The 20,717-nt window shown below is 44.1% G+C and overlaps 1 protein-coding gene across 4 annotated transcripts in view; it reads right to left on the minus strand.

Moving 5' to 3' along the window:
• UNC5D (unc-5 netrin receptor D) overlaps positions 1 to 20,717 on the minus strand; it is a 484,491-nt gene that overhangs the window by 97,195 nt on the left and 366,579 nt on the right. For 2 of the 4 annotated variants that reach the window (XM_045821388.1, XM_045821387.1), the window contains exons 5-7: positions 15,380 to 15,560; positions 14,343 to 14,510; positions 12,434 to 12,598 (exon numbers count right to left, since the gene is read on the minus strand). In XM_045821388.1, coding sequence (XP_045677344.1) covers positions 12,434 to 12,598; positions 14,343 to 14,510; positions 15,380 to 15,560 — 514 coding nt within the window. The remainder of the gene's footprint in view (positions 1 to 12,433; positions 12,599 to 14,342; positions 14,511 to 15,379; positions 15,561 to 20,717) is intronic. The other 2 variants (XM_045821390.1, XM_045821389.1) reach the window with 1 other exon arrangement.

Genomic DNA, 20,717 nt, shown 5'->3' on the forward strand with positions numbered 1-20,717 from the left:
GGGGGCTTGGTGAAAAGGTGAAGGGACTGAGGAAAATACAACAAAACCTCATACACACAGACAACAGTGTGGTGCTTACCAGAGGGAAAGTGGGGAGAGGCGCAGCAGACGGGGGTAAAGGGGGAATAAATGGCCAAATGACGATGGAAGGAAACTTGACTTGGGCGGCGCACACACAATACAGTGTGTTGTGTATACAGCTGACATATTGTAGAATTGTACACCTGAAGGCTGTATGATTTTATTAGCCAATATCACCCCAATAAATTCAATAAAAACCTGGTTCATCTAAAGAACATAATGTTCACCTTTTATAAATTCTAATGACAAATATTTTATTAAATGCACTATAGTAGATACATTAGGAAGTGTTTTAACCAAATATCTAAAGTGTCACACTGTCAATACTTCTGCTGGTTATGAAAAATGTACGATTTCTGTCATAGGAATCTTGTTACTAGAACACACACACATACACACACCAGGTATTGTTTTTACTATGGATGCTAAAAGCTTTGCATGGATTTGCTCATTTCTTCCTCAAAAAGAACCTTATCTTTTAGGCCTATTATAACATTTATTTTATAGATAAGTATGTAAATTTAGGCTTACAGTAATTAAGAAACTTGCTCATAGTATTGCGACCAAAATTCAAACTCAAGTTATCTGATCACAGATCCCTGAGTCTTCAACTTGTGCTTTCCTCTGGAATAGATGTTGAATTCCGCAGGCCCAGCTCACTCTAGGTTCATGCCCATCTCTAATTTTTCAGACAGAATAACCAGTATGAACTAAGAATTAAAGGGGGCAGTGGAAGGCTATTCAACCTTTGCGCTGAACGACAAAGCAACACAGGCCTATCGTGAGACAGCCCTCATGAAGGTCTACCTCTGCATCTTCTAACAATGCCTTGCTCAGAACCACTGCCCTCCCTGTGCTTTGTAAGCATGTAGCATCTGACAGAATATTTTTCTTTTCATTGTAATGGTTTGCATTCCCACCAACTATCTGGTTCTATGTCTAAAATTTCCTTTCCTTAAGAAATGTTTGTAAGTTTTCTGTGTCCAGTTTATATTATCATGGGGATTGTTTCTTATTTGTCTGTTTAGTTTCCTTGGTTTTTGTTTCATTTTGCTTTGTTTTGGTCGTTTTCTGCTCTAAGTAATGTGATCTGGAAGTAATGTATCCTGCTCTCCAGATGCCCAAATTTAATTTTAAAGGCCTTCCTATTTACAGTGGAGGTGTTTTATTTCAATTTTTCTTATAAAATGAACAAAGTTAACAAGATGTGCCTGAGACAAACTTCCAGAGATCATGTTTCTGAAGCAGAACACAGCACTTCTGTATATTCCACCAAAAGATTGTGTAAACCAGGTGTGAAAGTACTATTGACACGTGTTGTGGGGAATGGGCAGGAAGAGGAAAGAGTGGGTAGGAGAGAGATATGGGCAGAATTGTTGCCTCAATTCTATTAGCTGAGAAAAATTCTCACCTTGGTCACTCTGTCATGCCTATTTCCATGTAGCACAGATCTATGAGGAAATAGAAGACAGTGACAGAGGAAAACCTCCTGGATAACAAAAGACATCAGACTGTTTCAGAGCTAGCTGATAAGAAAGGCCACAGATTTTTCAATGGCTTAGGAAATACACATAAATCATAGCCCAATGGATGAATCCCCGTTATGTGGAAGAAGAATGATGTTTTATTTTTTTTAACTATTTTTAAAAAGATTTTATTTATTATTTTTAGAGAGGGAAGGGAGGGAGGGGGAGACAGAGAGAGAAACATCAATGTGCGGTTGCTGGGGGTTATGGCCTACAACCCAGGAATGTACCCTGGCTGGGAATCGAACCTGGGACACTTTGGTTCCCAGCCTGCGCTCAATCCACTGAGCTATACCAGCCAGGGCCAAGAATGATGTTTTAAAAAATATCACGTCTTTATTTTTTTATTTAAAAACATTTCTAATTTACATTAACATTTTTTCAGTTGCAGTTGACATCCAATATTGTCTTAGTTTCAGATGTGTAACACAGAGATCAGACATTCATATAACTTACGAAGTGATCGCCCTGACGGATCTAGTGCCCACCCGACGCCATATGTGGTTATTACAACATCACTGACTGTATTCCCTCTGCTCTACTTGACATTCTGTGACTATTTTATAACTGTCAATTTGTACTTTTTAATTCCTTAACCTTTTCACCCGTTCCCTCTGCCCTGCTCCCATCTGGCAACCCAACCATCAATCTGTCCTCTGTGTCTAGGAGTCTGTCTGTTTTGTTTGTTTACTTCGTGTTTTAGATTCCACATATAAGTGAAATCACATGGTTTTTGTCCTTCTCTGTCTGGCTTATTTCACTTAGCATCATACCCTGTAGGTCCATGTATGTTGTCACAGATGGCAAGGTTACATACTTTAAAATAGCCGAGTAATATTTCACTGTATATATGTACATGTTCTTTCACCATTTGTTGATTGAGGGAGCTTCCATATTTGGCTATCATAAATAATGCTGCATTGAAAAGAGGGAGCAAATATCTTTCTGAATTAGTGTTTTGGATTTCTTTGGATAAATATGCAAAAATGGAATTGTTGGATCATATGGTAGTTGCTTTTGCTGGTTTTCCATCTGGAAGATCTATCCATGGATGTCAACGGGGTGTTCCAATCCCCTACTGTTGTAGTAGACCATCCTACATGGTGTGGGCCCAGCTCCCACTGGGAGATGCACAGGACCCACACCCACAGATATTCCTGTGGGGAATCAGGCCTGCAATGTACCTAGGCCACTATCAGTCTTGCTTTTTGCTAACACTCCCTCACCCTGAATTGAGGACATTTACTACAAAGCAACTTCCTAAAATCCATGCTAAACCTTCCAAGGATGGGTGTAACCAGTCCAACCACTTTTGCCTTTTTATTTGCAAATATCCCTCTTCTGTGATATGATTAGCAGCATTGGCTCCTAAAGCAAGCCTGTGCATAGTTAATAAGGACCTTCTTGTAATGTGCCCAGTAAGACAATAAAAGCTCATTGGAGCAAGGGCTGAGGGTTTTGCTCCCCTTGAGAGAAAAGCCATGTTGTCCCTTTTCCTCCACCGGACTTGGTAGTCGGTGTGACTGTCTCATTTTATCCATGACTCGGACCCCACAAGCCAGGGTCTGCATCATACTGTGACTGTATTACTGTTGTTCTCTCCCTTTATGTTCATCAAGATTTACTTTATATATTTAGGCTTTTGATTGCAGCATGTAGTCTATTTATATTTAAAGCAATTATTGATACGTATGTAGTTGTCATTTATTAATTGTTTTCTGATAGTTTTGAGTCTTTTCCTTTCTTATTGTTTCACACTCTTGTACATTGTGGACTTTCTGTAGTGTTGTGTTTGTATCCTTGTCTCTGTACTTCTGCTATAGGTCTTACAGGTTTTTACTTTGGGGTTGCCGTGTGCTTCATATATGCCAAGATGTGTTTATAGCAGTCTGTTTTAAGTTGATGGTCCCTCAAGTTCAAACACATTCTAAAATCATTAGTTTTTACTCACCTTCTCCATCTTCATGATTGTCATTTTTTACTACTTTGTGCCTCTGTATTTATGTCTCTCCTAATTTATTGTTGCATTACACATATTCTTCCTACTTTTGCCTTTTAACCTTTATAAGGGCTTCATAATTGATCCACTGTTTTTATTATTGTTTTTTTCTAATTGTCAGTGAGAATTCTTTTATTTTCTATCTTTTCTTTTTAAAGAAGTTCCTTTAACATTTCCTGTAATACTCGTTTAGTGACGATGAACTCCTTTAGCTTTTACTTGTCTGCAGAACTACTTCTGTCCTTCAGTTCTAAATGACAGTCTTGCTGGGTACAGTATCTCGATTGTAGGTCCTTGCTTTTCATTGCTTTGAATATTTCATGCCAATCCCTTCTGGTCTGCAATGTTTCTGTTGATAAATTAGCTACAGTCTTACGAGAGCTCCCTTGCTCATGACTCTTATTTTTCTACTTCTAAGATTCTTAAACCTTTGGCATCTTGATCATGACATGGCTTGGTACAGGTTTCTTTGGGTTCTTCTTGTCTAAATCTCCCTGCATTTCTTGGATTTGTATGTCTGTTTCCTTTGTCAGGTTAGGGAAGTTTTCAGTCATTATGTTTAAATGATTTTTCCACCCCTTGCTCTCTCTTCCCCTTTTGGTACCCCTATCTCCTATGATGCAAATGCTAGTATACTTGAAGTTTTTCCAGAGGTCCCTTTACTATCTCCATTTTTTAATATTCTTTTTTCATTTTGCTATTCTGATTGGGTGTTTTTCACTAACTCATTTTCCACATTGCTGATTTGTATTTGCTCTAATGTATTTGCTTTAATACATTAGAGGGAATCAAATCATCTGCTTTAATTCCCTCTAATATATTCTTCATTGCAGTTATTGTATTTATTATTTCTGATTTTTTGTCAAAGTTCTCACTGAGTTCCATCTTTTCTTCCCCTAAATTCATTGAGCAAATAGAGTTTTGAACTCTGTATCTGGCAGATTGCTTGTCTCAATTTCATATATTTTTAGCCCTGGCTGGCGTAGCTCAGTGGATTGAGCACAGGCTGCAAACCAAAGTGACGCAGGTGCAATTCCCAGTCAGGGCACATGCCTGGGTTGCAGGCCATGACCCACAGCAACCACACATTGATGTTTCTCTCTCTCCCTCCCTTCCCTCTCTAAAAATAAATAAAATCTTAAAAGAATTTAAAAAATTAGATACAACTTAAAAAATATTTCATATTTTTCTGGAGTTGTGTCCCATCCTGCTATTTGGCATATTCCTTTGTCTCCTTGTTCTGTCCGACTCCCTGTGGTCGTTCCTCTCCAAGTCTGCCAAGTGGCCTCATGCCATAGGCGTTCTGGAGGCCCGGTGGTGCACGCTCTGAGCCGAATGCCCCACGGGCGTTCCTTATGTGGGTTGTATGTGTCCACTTGTAGTTGAGCCTAAATTGCCGTTGGCACATCATTTGGTGTGGTTGACCCTCAGGCTGATTGGCTGTGAAGGCTGCCTATAACTACAGCGAACCATTTGTTGTGTGGGGTCTGATCTCCTGAAACAGGAATTGCTTTAGAGTGAGGGCCTCAGGTGCCAGCCAAGTTTGATCTTCAAATGTATCATTCTTGGAGCTAGTTGGTGTTCTTGTGGGGTCTCAAACTGGCCACCAGTTGCGTTGGTTCTGGAGCCTTTTGGGAGCGGCTTCATTGAAAACCAAGTTCAATTGCCATTTCTGCTTGACTTGAGGCTACCGGATGTGAGCTACAAAATGATCTGCAATTTGTTGCTACTTGTACTGGACTTGGAGGCACACGTGAGAGGCTATGTTGCAAACTGAGCCTGGCCCTAGTTCATTGCCAGGCTTGGGGCCCTTTGTTGGGGGAACCACAACGTGAACTGAGCCAGCTGCCAGTAGTTCTGGGACTGTGGTTGATTACTTGAGGTTCCATTCTAAGCCAACACTGGCCACAGGTTATGCCATCGCTTGGGGCCATCTGGGAGGAGCTACCATGTAAGTTGAGAATGGTCACCACTTGTCCCAGGCTCAGGGGTGCTCAGTAAGATGTACAGGGTATGCCAAGGCCAACCACTACTTGTCTGGGGTTTGTGAATCTTTGAGAGCTTTTAGGAAAGTTTGCAGCTTGCATCAGTGCAGCCTGCTAGTGTGGAAGCGTTGCTGGGAGAGTCTTTAGCTGGGTGCATGTGTTGGGTGCAGCAGTAATCACAAGGGCAGGGCAAACAGTGTTAATTAGGCCAAGGGAAATTTTGGATCTGGTACCTGCTGGTTAGATTAAAAAAAAAAGAAATGAATGCCTCTGCCAGCATTTCTGTTCCGGGATTGAGCTGCCCTGAGCCCTGCAGCCAGTCATTTTAGTTCCTTCCCATATGCTCCTGGTGCTTTTGGAGGTACTTCCCCTGCAATGGGTGGAGCCTAGAGCAAATGAGTTTGGAAGCCTCTGTGCACACCCCTCAAGAGGAATGCCTTGGGTCCTGGCCTGTGTGGCTCAGTTGGTATGCGGGCTTCATTCCCAACTAGGGCACATACCTAGGTTGCAGGTTCAATCCCCGGTCGGGGTATGTAGGGGAGGCAACCAACTGATGTTTCTCTCTTTCTCAAATCAATAAACATCTTTAAAAAGTTAGAAAGAAAAATAAAAAGGAAGGCCTTGGACTCCCACAGCAATCAGTGTCACTTAGATGCAATCTGGGCAGGTTTTCAGAGCCAGATGTCATGTGGGTTCTTCCTTCTGGCACTGGTGCCCCAGGGTGGGGAGCCGGGTGAGGGGCTGGGACCCCTTGGTCCTCAAGGGAACCTCCACAGCTATGACGCCTGCAGTGAGGCCTGTCAGTTCTGCATCTCTGCCCCTGCTGTCACAGGAGGGCACCAGCACTGTGCTTGCCTACTCCATCATCTTGCCTGGAAGTCTATCCTTTTATTATTAACATGGCATAAAAGTAGGAAAGTCTACAGTGGGTGGATAACAAAGGAGAGCCAAATTATGATTATTTGTTGTTTATGGTTATCTTCATTATCTTTATGCTCAATTCCACTCATGGCAGTTGAGTTTGTCTTATCAAATGGCACAAAAATGAAACTTTTAGCCTTATAAAGTTAAGTCGCTTTCACTAAGACACACGAATATGGAGCTGTCTCTGCTTTATCTTTTTTTTTTTTAATTAAGCACAACGGAAACTTTAGTCATGAGCCACTCCACTCTGTCTCTTTAAAGCTTGTTACTCACTGATCTTCTTACTGGGTCCCATAATGGCAAAGCGTTTATTGGGTCATGGGGGAGAGATTGTTGCTAAGCTGCTAATGACACCATATGTTCCCAAACCTACATTCTTATTACTCTTGAGGGTGTGCAATACTGTATCCACATTTGCTATGCAGGATACATGAAGGCAACTCTGAATTAATCAATCGTTTGTTATGCAGAAAGCGGTTATTATAAAAAGGAGCACCTACTATGTACTATATATGAAATGAAAATGGGTTTTTAATATTAAAACTACTTGGGAGAATTAGTAAGCAGTAGGAAATTTCATGACAATTTAAGAATGCATTGTGCTAGCATGTTATCTTGCTGATGCCATTTTCATTTCTTTACTATATAAATTTTAACTACGCTATAATTAAGCAATTGTGCAATGCAGCTGGTTCTGAAATATGTCTGAAATACAAACTTATCCATCAAAAAGTTTAAGAATGAATCAAATAGGATTCCAGACTTTTTGCCTAAAGAAAGAAAATAATGGGCTTTGTTTCCATAAAGGGACATTCATGGCTATAATCCTGTATACAAAGTAGGCATTCCATAAACCACTAGCAAAAAACGTTGAAAATTCTTATGTGTTGCCCTAGGAAAGACAAAGAAGGGACTCAGCTCATTACTGTCATGGGTAACGATGAGGTTCTAATGGTCCAAGAGAAAGTGCTGACCACGGCAACCTTCACTTTAATGTGGTCACAGGCTCACCTCTTCAGGTGCTTCCTGTGGGTCCTTTAAGTAGACCATCCGATAGACAATGTTGCGTTGATTATTAAATGTAGCTTGGGGTTTTTATTTGGACCTGCTCTTGTCCTTGATGTGGTTTCCAAACTGTCCATTCTGACTATTCTTATCCACGAATCCATCAGAAATGAAAACACACCTCAGTTGAACTGCTACCTCAGTTTTTGAACTAACGGTGTTGAACGGACCTATCTTACAGCTTGACCAGAAGGATGGATTAAGTATCAGGCAGTTCGGCTTTTAAGATTTCCTCTCTCTCCCAGGGCCCTGTGGCACTTCTCTGGCTTCAGACTCACTGCTCCCAAAAGGCACTAATCCCCTCTGAAGCAGATCCATTTAATCTCCTCAAACCAAAGCCAACTGAATGCCCTGCCGTTTTCGCCCTTCCGTCCCTGTCAGTGAGGTGTGCACATGCTGTTTATCTCTGCTGTGATCCTCAGAGCATAGGAGCAAGCAAGTTCAGCAAGTAGAAAGGAGAACAATGCTTCAAACCCGCCCCCCCACACCTGATTCTGGTGTTTAACTTTAGAAAATGTGGATCCACACACGTTCTTGTTTCTCAATATAATTATCTTCCTGGAAAAGAAATGTTTTATCAAACAGGCATTGGAGGCTTAGCTATGCTTTCAGTTGTGATTCCTGCACTAACTGCTATCAGCAAAAATTGCCTACTCTTATCCCAGTCTTGGGGCATTTGATTTCTTGGTCAGAGCATTTAGGCGTGGCCACCTGTGATAGCTCAACCCTAAGGTTTTGTGCTCCAGTCACAACTGACCAAGCAGCAATCACACCCAGATGTTCAAGTGACCATTCAGAGCCGGCAGCTCCATCTCTAGGAGACACGTGGCCCTCAGGGACAACGAGCACAATCTGGATGCTCTGTTGAAAGCGAAATAAAATCAAAGAATAATAGGTCCTCCAAGAGAAGTTGGGAATTGAGGAATTGCTTCAGGGTCTTGTTTGGCATAGATGAAAAACACAGGATGAAGGAAATTCCCAAATGTAACATGACCTAGATCCTTCATTAAGCCACCGCTCCATAAAGCTGGTGCCAAATGCTATTTCAATCAAACCCAGCCTTCTCTGGCTCCCTGTCCGGAGAGCACGGCTGGTTTCACAAGAGCATTTGAACAGAGCACCAGCAGGAAGTGCAGGGTGCCGCCATCTTTTGACTGGAGTGCAGGAAGCAGCGGGCGGCAGAGAGAGCGCAACGTGTTCTTCCTTGTTACTGAACTGGTGGCCACTCTGCCTCAAAGGGCAGCATATATCTGGGTGTTGGACTTGTGAACACACCCCTTCCCCAAACATACACAGATGTATTTCATACATTTCTAGGTTTCTTATCAGTAGTCATCAAGACTCTTGATCACATGTGATAGACATATTGATTTGCATACTATGGGGACAAAGGTTGCTAGAAAAAAACATGCTTTCTTTGAAAAGGGAATACCAGAATGGGTACATTGAATAAAAAGAAAAGGCTCACATAGCATCCTAAACTCATACATCCGATACTGAATATATTCCAAAGCTCACTGTCTTCCTAGCTATATTATTTCCACCAACAGGTAGGGAGGGGGGCCCAGTGGTCCGGGTTCTCAGGGGCCCAGATAACCGGGGGAACATTAGCCTGTGTTTCTTCTTTCTTTCTCTCCCTCTCCCACTATCCCTCTGACTCTTCTATTCTTTCTCTATCTCTCCCTCCTTCCCTCCCCCTCTACACCTCTCCCTCCCCATCTCCCCTCCTATCCCTCCCTACCCTCCTCTCTACCTTCCTGTCCTCCCTCTCCCTTCCTCCCCATCTTTCTCTCTCCCACTTCTCCCTCTCCACCCCCCTCCTATACTCCCTTTCCCCACCTCTCCCTCCCTTTCTCTCTCCCCCCTTCCCATCCTTCTCCCTTCGCCACCCCCTCCCTCTTTCCCTGGACTTCTCCCTCCCCCTCTGCCTCCCTCTCTAGCCCTCTCCCTTTCCTCCTCTCCTTCCTTGTCACTCCCTCTCTGTCCCTCCCCCACTCTGTCCAGGGGGAGCCATGGTTATCTCCCTCCTTCCGCCTCTCTCCCTCCTCCTCTTTCCCACTCCCTTTCACCACCGCCTCTCCCTGCCTCCCCCTCCCACTCTGTTGCCCTGTCTCCCCTCCATACCCTCTCTCTTCTTCCTGTCCTCCCCTCCCCCCAGTCTCTCTCCCAGTCCCTCCTTCCCTCTATCCCTTTCCCTCTCCTCCACCTGCTCCACCTTCCTCTCTATTCCCCTCCCTCCCCCACCGCTCTCCTCCCTTTCTGCTTCCCTTACTTGTCGCTCCCTCCTTCCTCCTCTGCCCACTCCTTTCCCCACTCTTTCCCTCTCCTCTCTTCCACCCCTCTGCCTCCCTCTCTCACTCCCTATCTCTCTTCTCCATCTCCCTCCTCTTCTCTAGTCCACCCCCTCACCCTCTATCCCTCCCTCCTGCCTGCTCTCGCTCTCCCTGTCTCTCCCCCTTCACTCTCTCCCCCTCCACTCTCTCCCCCTCCTCTCCCTCGCCACCCCCGCTTTCTTTGTCTTTTTTTCCCCATTACCATTTAGCCCCCTTATACCCCTCTCCCCCCAGCAATCACTGCACTATTGTCCTTGTCCAAGAGTCCTTTTTGCTCAATCCCTCCATCCCTTAACTTGGGCCCTCCACTAGCTGTCATCCTGCTCTGTTATCTATGAGTCTATGAGGGTGTTTTCAGGAGAAAAGCAGATTGCCCTTCATAATCACCACCAGGGGGCCTGATCCTTCTCAAGTAATAGCGGATTCTCCTGCCTGCCAGTTTTTGAGGTGCAGCATTGGCTCAGTAGACTGTGGACTTGCCAGATTCCACAATTAGGTGAGCTTATTCCTTGTAATCAGTGCCCTCTATCAGTGTATCTCCTACATCTTATAGATGTGTCCTACTGCAAGGGTCCCCCGCTCCTGGGCCACAGAACTGTACCAGTCCAAAGCCTGCCTCCTGTCTCCTGCCTTGTCCCTGGAAAAACTGGTCCCTGGTGCCAACATGGTTGGGGATTGGGGACCACTGTCCTACTGGTTATCTTTCTCTGGACAATGCTGACAAACACACCATCTCAAATTTGCGAGTTGAGGTATAGGCTCTCCAATATACTCTCAGTGCTGGTAATTCCTTTCATCACTAAACTTTTAATGAACTGACAGAAGCTAATATATAATATCTGTGTATTTGATAACACTTCTTTCTTGCCTGGGGGCCAACCATTGTCTGTCTTCAACTGGAACTAGACGACTAAGTTCGTCAGCTTAGTAATGACACAAAGCTGAAGACTGATAGTCACAGGTTTCTTTCCTCAAGTGTAAGCCTGCCTGCTGGTGGATGGGAAGGTATTACTGTGATTATCTACAACTGAGTCGGCAACCAAGCGGTTATACTGTTGATGCCTCTTTAGAAGACTTAGGAGTGTCACAGTCCACACTGTATCAATTAAAATACAGCTCTGTGTTAAGAAAAACAACAACAGCTAGTCACACTTCCAAGCTATATTTCAAAAATATCCAGGGACAGTCCAGAGTAGTCAGAAATACATCTCCTTAAACCTCCTGCTGATGCGTTTGCATTAGGATTCCCTGCACTTTGGAAGGGCGAGGCATTCTGAGGAAGGCAAATGGTTGAAATGTATTCACTAGTGTGCATGGCCCTTTCATCACTGAGACTAAGCACTGAGACTGGTGGCTACATTGCATTTTATTCCAGCCCTGTGTGTTGTACCTGACACATGCAGGTACTCACTTCTACAGGCAAAAAACAAAACAAAACAAAAAAACCACAATATACTATTTGGTCAGTGCTCGTTGTTTAAATGTATTGATAATTTACACTTTAAAAATACAACAGCATGCTTGAATGGGCTTGCTTTCAAAGGTGCCCAGTTGTGCTGATGTACAAAAACAAATCCAACTTAGATATTTTCTTCATCCTGCCATCTTCCAAGAAAAGCCACCCAGCTCTATGCCCTGAATCTCTGGCTTTTTTAAGGACCTAAGCAAAATCGGCATACCTTAGCTCCATGAGTGCGCGGTGAAGGACGGGTTCTCATTTACTGAGCCCTTGCTCTGTGCCATGAAACAGCCAAGTACATTCTCTTATCATCTGGTCTCCATGGTAACCAAAAATAGGTACCATTTGGGGACTTACAGTCAGAGAAGTTAAGCGACCTACCCAGGGTCGCCAAGCTCGTAAGGGACAGTACCAAATTCAAACCTGAAGTCTACGTGACTATTTGATCCTCTTATACTTTCCTCCTCAGGCAGAGTCAGTTGGAGACGGAATAGTTTATTTCAGGAATAAAGGCTTGGGAATTTTCGAAGGAATATTCTATGTCTTGCTCTGCCAGACCAACTTGCCACAGAACCACCCGCCTCCTCAGGCGTCACATGTCTACCCCCACTTGTGAGCTAATAGTCACAACACATGCTGCCCCTTGCCACGAAACCACGGTCTCTGGAGATGACCGAAGGCTTCTCTGAGCTACAAAAACCCCGGGGAAAAGGCGAACATGGGGATCAGCCTCAGAATTTCACCAAACTTAAAAATGGAGGCTACCGAGAGAAGAGAATTGCCGAACTAAAGTCTGAACCGTCTGCCTATGGCATTTCTCTTAACACTTCCTCTGGTTAATAGTAAGTGTACACATTTATAAAACTCAGCGATAAAATACTTAAAATAACCCGTCTCTACTAAACAATGTGTTCATCTACTTTTCTACACCTTTCACCCATTTTCTTTTTGCTCTTGGGAGATTTTGCTTTCTGCTAACGCATTTAACCAAAGTGATAATTAAGATGTTTCTTTCCATACTGCGCACTGACACCGAAGATGTTAAACGGGGAGTTAGTTACCTAGAATGCAGAGACCGTCTGTGCAGTTTTCGGACTCCTGGCTCAGACCTTCGCAGAACTTGCCCCCGTTTCTTGGGGGTGGCGCCGTGCACTCGCGGATCCGCAAATGCTCACACTCTGGACTGCAGACTGACCACTCGCTCCACACTTCCCAGCTCCCGTCCACTTCGGGGGGGAAACAAAAGGAGCCATCGTCAGAATGAGTCAGGCAGCTGGCGGGAGACTCACCCCAGGACCGCTGTTCTTTTAAACCAATAACCACCACAAAAGCAAAATAATATATTCATTTATCTTCTCTCCATGGTTTCTTTCCTAAAAAGATAGGCCAGCAAAAGCAGTGGTATAATTCTCTAGCCATTTCAGGATGAGCCCAATTATTGAATTTAGGCAAGGATTTGAATTACTGGGGCCCTTGGGTTGGCTGATAACGTCATTATCCATTCCTCCCCGGTCTTTCCTGCTGGAGTGCATCTTAGACGGACAGATAAACAATGTGTAGTAACCAGTGGTAATCCCCACTTCCTCGGGTGTTGGCAGGTGAGAGCAGAGAGCAGAATGAACTATCTTTAAGCCCTAAAAGCCCCTCAACAGCAAAACGTTAAACCCATATATATTGATAGCATTAAACTAAAACAGGTCAGACAAACCCCAAGATACTAAGACTTACATAAATAGAATTTCTTGGGTCATAAATTGCTGCTCCGCGTAGAAATGAACAAACTGAATTCCACTAAAAATCAGCCCTAGAGATTGTGGCAGCTGTTCGAGGCAATTGTTCCATTACCTCCTAGGAATAGTCCCACCACACTTATGTGGGTTAAGATACTGCAGTTTTTAATCCAGAGCAATTAGGAATAGGGTAACAAAAAAAAATACTGATCTTGAAGCAAAATGTCTGAGTCCCTGTCTGTAAGTTATTGTCTGAGCAACCCTGAGAAAGTCACTTAGCCTATTTCTGTAACTGGGGATACAAAACAAAACAACTCACAACACAGGGTTAAATGACATTACAGATATAAGAGCATCTTGCACAGTATCTGGCACATAGTAAGCACTCAATAAATGCTTATTGCGTATAAGTTCAAAATGAAACTCCAGGACTAAACTGCAGGTGAGAGTTTCACCCTCGCTTTGGGTGGAACTAGATTGGAAATCTTAGATATGAGGCTCTAGTCCGGTGTCCTTGGAGTTAACGTTTTATAATGCATGTGAGACCCAGGATCAATTCATTTCTCAGTGGGAGGATATGCTTTCCATAAAGAAAGTCATCTTCCATCTCATCTATTTCTCATTGTATAAATTGGGTTAGAGCCAGTAAGAGACGAACAGAATAACTTAGAAAAGCCCCATTTGGCAAAGGAAGCCCCTCTGTATTCAGAAAGCAAGGCGAGCGTAGGCCACATGTAAAACTGCTGTGATGCTCTACAATCCCTGCCAGTTGTGTCGGAAATAAATACAAAGCTAAACCTGGTAAGGTCAACATGAGTTGATTGGTAACTGCTAACCAGGGGTCAAATGTGTGGTACCTGTCGTGTTCTTACAGAAACTCAATCTCTGCAGCTATTACACAAACGGATGCCACAACATGGGAGAACCCAGGGAGAGAAGGGCATGGCTTGGCCCGACCAAACACTGGTGGTACGAAACACCTTCAAAGCATTTGGCTTCTTGATGGTGAGTGTCCAAGGCCATTTGAGTATGAAAAAAATATATTACATATGCCCCCAAACAGAGGCATTTCACCCATGTTCTTGCTATTACTTTCTACATCAGCCCTCTGGACCGATGCTCTGCTCTCTAAGAACATGGGAGGGGGTCACTTTGGGAAAGGAGGTTACGTCACATGCCTCGCAGCAGCTTACGAGTGTTGGTGGCTCGGAAGGGTAAAGGGAATCTGTGCATATCTCACCAGGACAAAGAGAAGTGCAGGTAATTTTCTGCACTGACATGCCCTCACAAAAGGCCCCACCATTGAGAGGAGCTGGGTTGGTACAGGTCCGGGAGCGTTTCTGCCATCCTCTACCACAGCGAACATTGCAGGCTGACCACTCTGTCCAGGAAGACCAGCCTCCATTCACTGAGAGAGAAAATGGGGAGGGGAGAAAGAAAAGGAGAGAGGTTTTTACTGACTGCCTACTATGTGCAAGCCACTGTGCCAGGTGTTGTGAGTTCGGCGTCCTGGGACCGAGAGACCCTGCGGAGCCACACTGGCTGCTCCGTCGGGAGGTGAGCCATGCAGGACTTACCTCCCCTCGGCCCCTCAGTCTACTCATCTGCTATAAGGAGGGGCACAGATACTTTTCTTGGCTGGGGAATTATGAAAAATAGAAAGAACTCAAACTCATCAACATATCTCTAAAGCACTTGAAAATCCAGAGTATAAGGAGAATATAACAGCATTTGAATTTGTGTTACTTTAAGTGCTTCAAAAATAAATCCCAGGGCTCTTCTGTTGGAGAGGGCAATGCCTTTACTTAAGTAGCTGGCAATTTCTTTTATACAATACCTGAGATATCCAGCAAATAGTAGTAGTTTTTTGCTTTGGATTTTTTTTTTTTTTTGGTGGATTTTGTATGCCAGGAGAAAAACTTCCGGCAGCAGGCCTGGGGAGACTGAGGGAGAGGAACAGAAGTTGCCTGCCTCAGTCCCTTTCAAATATGAACACAATGGGAGAAAATAACCAACTTCTAAAATTAGTTCTTAAAAGAGAGCTTGGAAATTTCACCGACTACCTCACAGAAGTCCAGTGCTGGAGGGGAGAGCCAGCGTTAACAGCAGTAGCATGTGTTTGCTCCCACCAAATGGGAGAGGCAGGACAGAGCCCGGGAGTGGATGAGCCCAGTGACTTCTCAGCTCTGGAAGTTAACATGTTAATCAGGCACACACCCCTCTACCTCTCTGCCTTCTGCACTCCGTATCCATTCCTGGCCTTTGGGCTGGTCTTACCATAAACCACCACCGTGGCCGACAGGCTCCTCCTCTTGGCCACGATGTTGGCGGCCATGCAGGTGTAGTTCCCGGAGTCGGAGAGCCGCGCCTGCCTGATGATCAGGTTGTGGTCGGCCCTCGTGTCGATGTTCTTATCTTGTTCTGAGTCGATGGGCTCCTCGTTCTTCAGCCACTCCACCTGTGAGGAGGAAGGAGCATGAGCTTTACAGGTCATTAAACACACACGCACACTTTTTGTTGGAATTGGAAGGTGAGTCATTTTTGTGTGTGGAAGAGAGAGCAGCCACAGCAATGATTTTTTCCTCTTTATTCTATATCCCATCCCTTCTGCTTAGTGAGTTTGGCATAGTCAGGAAATGAATGCTCAAGTTAATAAATTGGAAGCAGGAAAAGGACACAAATACCCTATTGACTTTGACCCATTTTCTAAAAATGCCGTGGAAGAGCGAAAAGAGGTGACTGCAATTAGGTTATTTTATTACCATTCTGATGATGGCGGGGATGTTTTGGGAGCTAGTGCAAAAGGTAACCCAGAAGGGCAATGCAGATGCAGAACTCGTACTTGGTGCTGAGAGGGCATCAGCTGTTAGACACAGTTCGCCACTGTGTTTGGACTTAAGCACATTTTAATAAAGGTGTGATAATGTGTAAGAGCCAATGTAATACATAATTGGGCAGTCATAGGCACATCGATTCAAATCTCAGTGTTCCCTAATTGGAGTATACAGTTCTTCGGTGATCACTTAGGTCACTCCATCAATGACTGAATGGATGTTGAGACACCTGACTCATTTACGGCCCACACTTTCCTCTGGAGAAGTTCCCCTCTCACATCCTCTGTGTGTGGGCTAGTTCCATTTTGGATTCGTTTTTTTCCTAGCTTGCTCCTGGAGGACCTACTTTCTTCTTCCAGTTCCACCCTAGTCCTACCCTTGGTTCAAACTTCTCTTTCCCTTGGACAGCTGAAGAAGACACGGATGGGATCTTCAGCTCCGTAGATGCTCATCCCCCCGCCCCCACTGCACTGGGAGTGCACCACCCTCGCCGCCCCGACTGCACCAGGCAGGCCAGGCTTCCCCCGAGCTGACTGCTCTCCTTCCTCATTGTGTCTTCTGCTTCCACATTGAAACAACACCTCCGCTCTCCCGTGCCCTGCTGGTGGCTCTGGACCGATTTCTTGTCTGACAATCACCGTTCAGCTCTAGTTACCAGCATTATGTTACACACAGCGACCTAACCCGCAAAGCAGGGCAGTGACTCCCCCAGACAGACCCCACACAGAAGCTGCATTGGTCATTGAAAGTTGATTTTAGAAGAAGATGCCCCATTTCACACTTAAATCTAAAGAATTCTAATTTAGCACTTCCAAACAAGTGGCATCTGTTATATAACAGTTTGGAGTAATAAAGATTTGTTAGTCTACATTCAAAGGGACTGACTTTCATCACTTACCAGTGATGAAACCCACAGCCACCTTTTATTACGATACTCACCTCAAGTACCACCATGTCAATGAGAGGTTAGAGTCCCCAAAGTCACCACCACCCCAGATCCACCCTAGAAAAGGGCCATTGTAGAAAAGAAAATGATAGCAAGTAGTCAAACGAGGAGCTCTGAGAACTGCTTTAAAACATCAAGACAGACGAAAGAGCAACGTGAAGCCAGGCCATGGGGTAAAGAAGCCGGCTCACTACCGACCCCTGCTGGGGTCACCACGGTGCAGCCTGGAGGTGTGGGAACCACGGACGACCCAGAGCTCTGGTAAAGAAAGCATGACAGTGCAACCATGTTTAAATCACAGGTGGCTGCGTGCCTGTGACAAAACATCCACTCCCTACTAACGTTGCACACGTCACAGTAGTTCACTTGCTCACCTAACACACATTCTAACACTTATTGAGCTTGTCCTCAGAGTTGGGTAAAGCTAGATAAACAGAACCAGCAGTTTCTTCTTTCATGAATTTTATATTTAACAGGTATAATTAAATGTACATCGCCCCAAGAAAATAAAAGCCAGGAGTAACTGCCAATGATTTCTGGGATAAAACACTCACTTAAAGCCAATAGGACAGGATTTTTCAAAGAACAAATCGGCCGCTCAAAGGAGGGCTGGAGAGCTTTGTTCCAGCCCACTGTCGCTGACTCCCAAATTCCGAGCCTAAACTGCCTGGTTTTCTGACTGATTCCCCACTCCTGAGACTTGTAGCACTGAGAAAGCTGTTCCCTTGTGTCCACACGTCCGTCATCTTTTTCCATACTTCCCCTCAGACAGCTGGGCAGGAAGTCGGGCGAGTCTGGCCCTGGACGGTAAGTAAGTTACTGCCAGTGAGTTAACCAGCCAAGAAAAAGCTCCTTGGGCCGGTGTCTCTGGAGACAGAAACCAAGGAAGTCCCAGCTCCCGGAAATCAAAGAAAGCTTTCTTGATGAAATCGTGTACATGCCTGTCTACCATTGTGCAACTAGTAAAAATAATATTGAATGTAAACTGTAAGTGGAAAAAAAAAAAACAAACTCCAAAACTTAGTCCAGAGGATATTAAAGCCACAATCATCAAGTAGAGGTATGGCTTCAAATTGAAAACTTATATAAAAATCATGTACACAATTAAGTGGCCAAACACCTAAGAAAATATTTGTCACAAATTTGATAAATATTATAATGATCTGAGGAATAATCTTATTATCTTAATAGTTCAAAAATCACTATATATATTTATTTAAATCCCAGTCTAGGTAAGATGGCATAATGATAAGTTAAATAACAATATAATGGGTTTTTCCCTATCAAAATAGCGAAGATTAACATCATATACACATATGTATATATAGTTTTTTGTGTGTGGTTAGCTTCATTTTTGCTGAGAGTGCAGGGCATAGAATGTCACCTCTATCACTGCTCTGCCACTGTTTCGTCCCTGCGATGCCAGTAGTAACAGCCTCTTCGGGAGCTGGGCTGCCTGCTGCTTCCACTGTTGCCTCTGCAGTTGATTTTCTACTAAGAGGTCAGATCACGACTTTCTCGCCTGAAATCTGTGAATGGTCTCAAACCCCACTTAGGACAAAATCGCAAACCTTCCCAAGGCTAACAACGTACCCCTGTGGTCTAGTCCCTAGCAGTCCTGTACCTCAGACCCTCGCAGTAACCCTGCGCACTCCACTGCAGCTGAACAGACTCCGTCCTGCTACTGCGCAGCGCAGGCCCAGGCCCAGTGCAAGTTCCAGCCTCAGGGCCTGAAACACCTGCCGCTCCTCTGCCCCGAAGGCCTTCCCCAGGTGTCTCCATGGCTCACCTCCCCATTTCATTCAGATCTGAGGTCAGGCGTCACCTCCTCAGAGGGGTCTTGTCAAACGATACTTTCTAATACAGCAAGTTTCACTTCCCGTCACTCCCCCATCCTGCCATCATTATTACCTAGTGCTCATCACCACCTGATGGTCTTAAAGACAGGAATGCCTTTTGTTCTTGTAATTATGATCTCTGGAATTTACTCCCCTCCAAAAAGGTTAGGCCAACAGACACAAACTTAACCACAATAAATTATTTTTGGTAAAAAGAAAAAGAAAAAGGAAAAATTATGCCAAACCTACACGCATGCAAATAATAGAGCTTTGTTTAGACACAGAGGAAACTTGGTTCTCAAACTTGATTTGTTCCAGAAAACTGCTCCAGAGGGGTTTGTTCAAAAACTGAATCTTCTGTCACCCGAGAGACGCGTGACTGACCGTACACGTAGCAGTGTGGAGGGTTGTCGGGTCAAGAATCCAGACCCGAACCTCTGTTAGATGACAGAGCATGTTTGCCGTGAGCAACTTGGTTGACAGCCAAATTGTTCAAGAACTAAGACATACAAGAGCTGAGGTTTGACTGTAAATGGTGATTTAAGGATATGATTTAGTATTAAATAGGCATTAAAAGTCATGATTTCAACTAGTGAAAACAGAAAATACTCATAATACAGGGAAGTCAAAATGCAAATTTGTATGATTAGTGGTATAAACTTATAAAACAAAATATATATATATGCTTTACAAAATGAAAATTGATTGGAAGGAAATATGTTTACAGAGGTTTTTTTTTTAAGATTTTATTTATTTATTTTTAGAGAGAGAAGGGAGGGAGAAAGAGAGAAACATCAATGTGCAGTTGCTGGGGGTCATGGCCTGCAACCCAGGCATGTACCCTGGCTGGGAATCGAACCTGCGACACTTTGGTTTGCAGCCTGTGCTCAATTCACTGAGCTACGCCAGCCAGGGCTGTTTACAGAGGTTTTAAGAGAAGAGCAGGGTAACTCCTTTCTGTTGGTTAATTGTGGCACCATCAAGGAAAAGCTCTTTAGTAATCTGGAAAAAAATCACTTTATTTAAAAAATATCTCTTTTCTTCATCATGTAGCACAATCATTTTCAAATTTATATTTTGCCATAAAATGTTTCCCAGATCTAGTTTATCTGAAGCCCAAAATGGAAAAATGGGTTAACAAGGAAAGACCTTATGACTGATGCACAAGTAGGGGCATCAGAGCCACAGAAGCCTGAGCTGAGTAAGACTGGTGGCAGCCAAGACCAAGTTTGCATCCTGGGGGAGATCGCTCACAACCCCCACCTTCTGTGTCGATCACGCCCCGTGGAGATGTCCAAGGCACAATTCCCGCCATCATGTGAGTTGTCCCTGCCATCCACTCTAACCCCCTACACACCCACATGCACTATGGACAGACACGGGGGTCTGCTGCTGGGTCTCCCCCGATCGCACCTTGAAAAGCATTGATATGGGATGAATGAGGAGTCATAGATATACACACACATTCTGGTCCATTTGGGGTTTACGGTGTCACGGCCGAGGTCCATCAATCCACTTACATCTACAAACAGTCCTCACATTAGCGGACTCCTAACCACGGAACTGTTTTTATTTGTAACCTAATCGTTTATCCACTTAACCGATGGCAGGATCTTTATGAGGAAATCAGTTTGGTATTTTCTGGGCTTATAAAAGTGACAAATTGCTCTTGGATTTATGGTTTTGTCACTTAGAGAAATTTTAAAACATTTTTGATGAGCTAAGTGCTCCTAATGTGGACTAGTTTAATAAATAAGGTAGGAAAGACATTCCCTACGCCAGCCATGGCAAACGCAAATGCTCCTGGGGGCCAGGGAGGCAACATAAATTACTGCCGCGGCGCTGGGTGTGCGACATCCCTGCGCACTGCTTGCATATTAAAGACAAGGGGCCGGTCTTCATTTCCATGAAGGAATGAGCTTGCTCTCATTTTTCTTAAAAAAAAAAAAAGTTACCATTTTTCTTTCTCTTGTTTTCCCACTTTAGATGGAGATATG

Source organism: Phyllostomus hastatus, unplaced genomic scaffold (assembly GCF_019186645.2).
Source record: "Phyllostomus hastatus isolate PE091 unplaced genomic scaffold, TTU_PhHast_1.1 phas_scaffold_46, whole genome shotgun sequence".
NCBI lineage: Eukaryota > Metazoa > Chordata > Mammalia > Chiroptera > Phyllostomidae > Phyllostomus > Phyllostomus hastatus.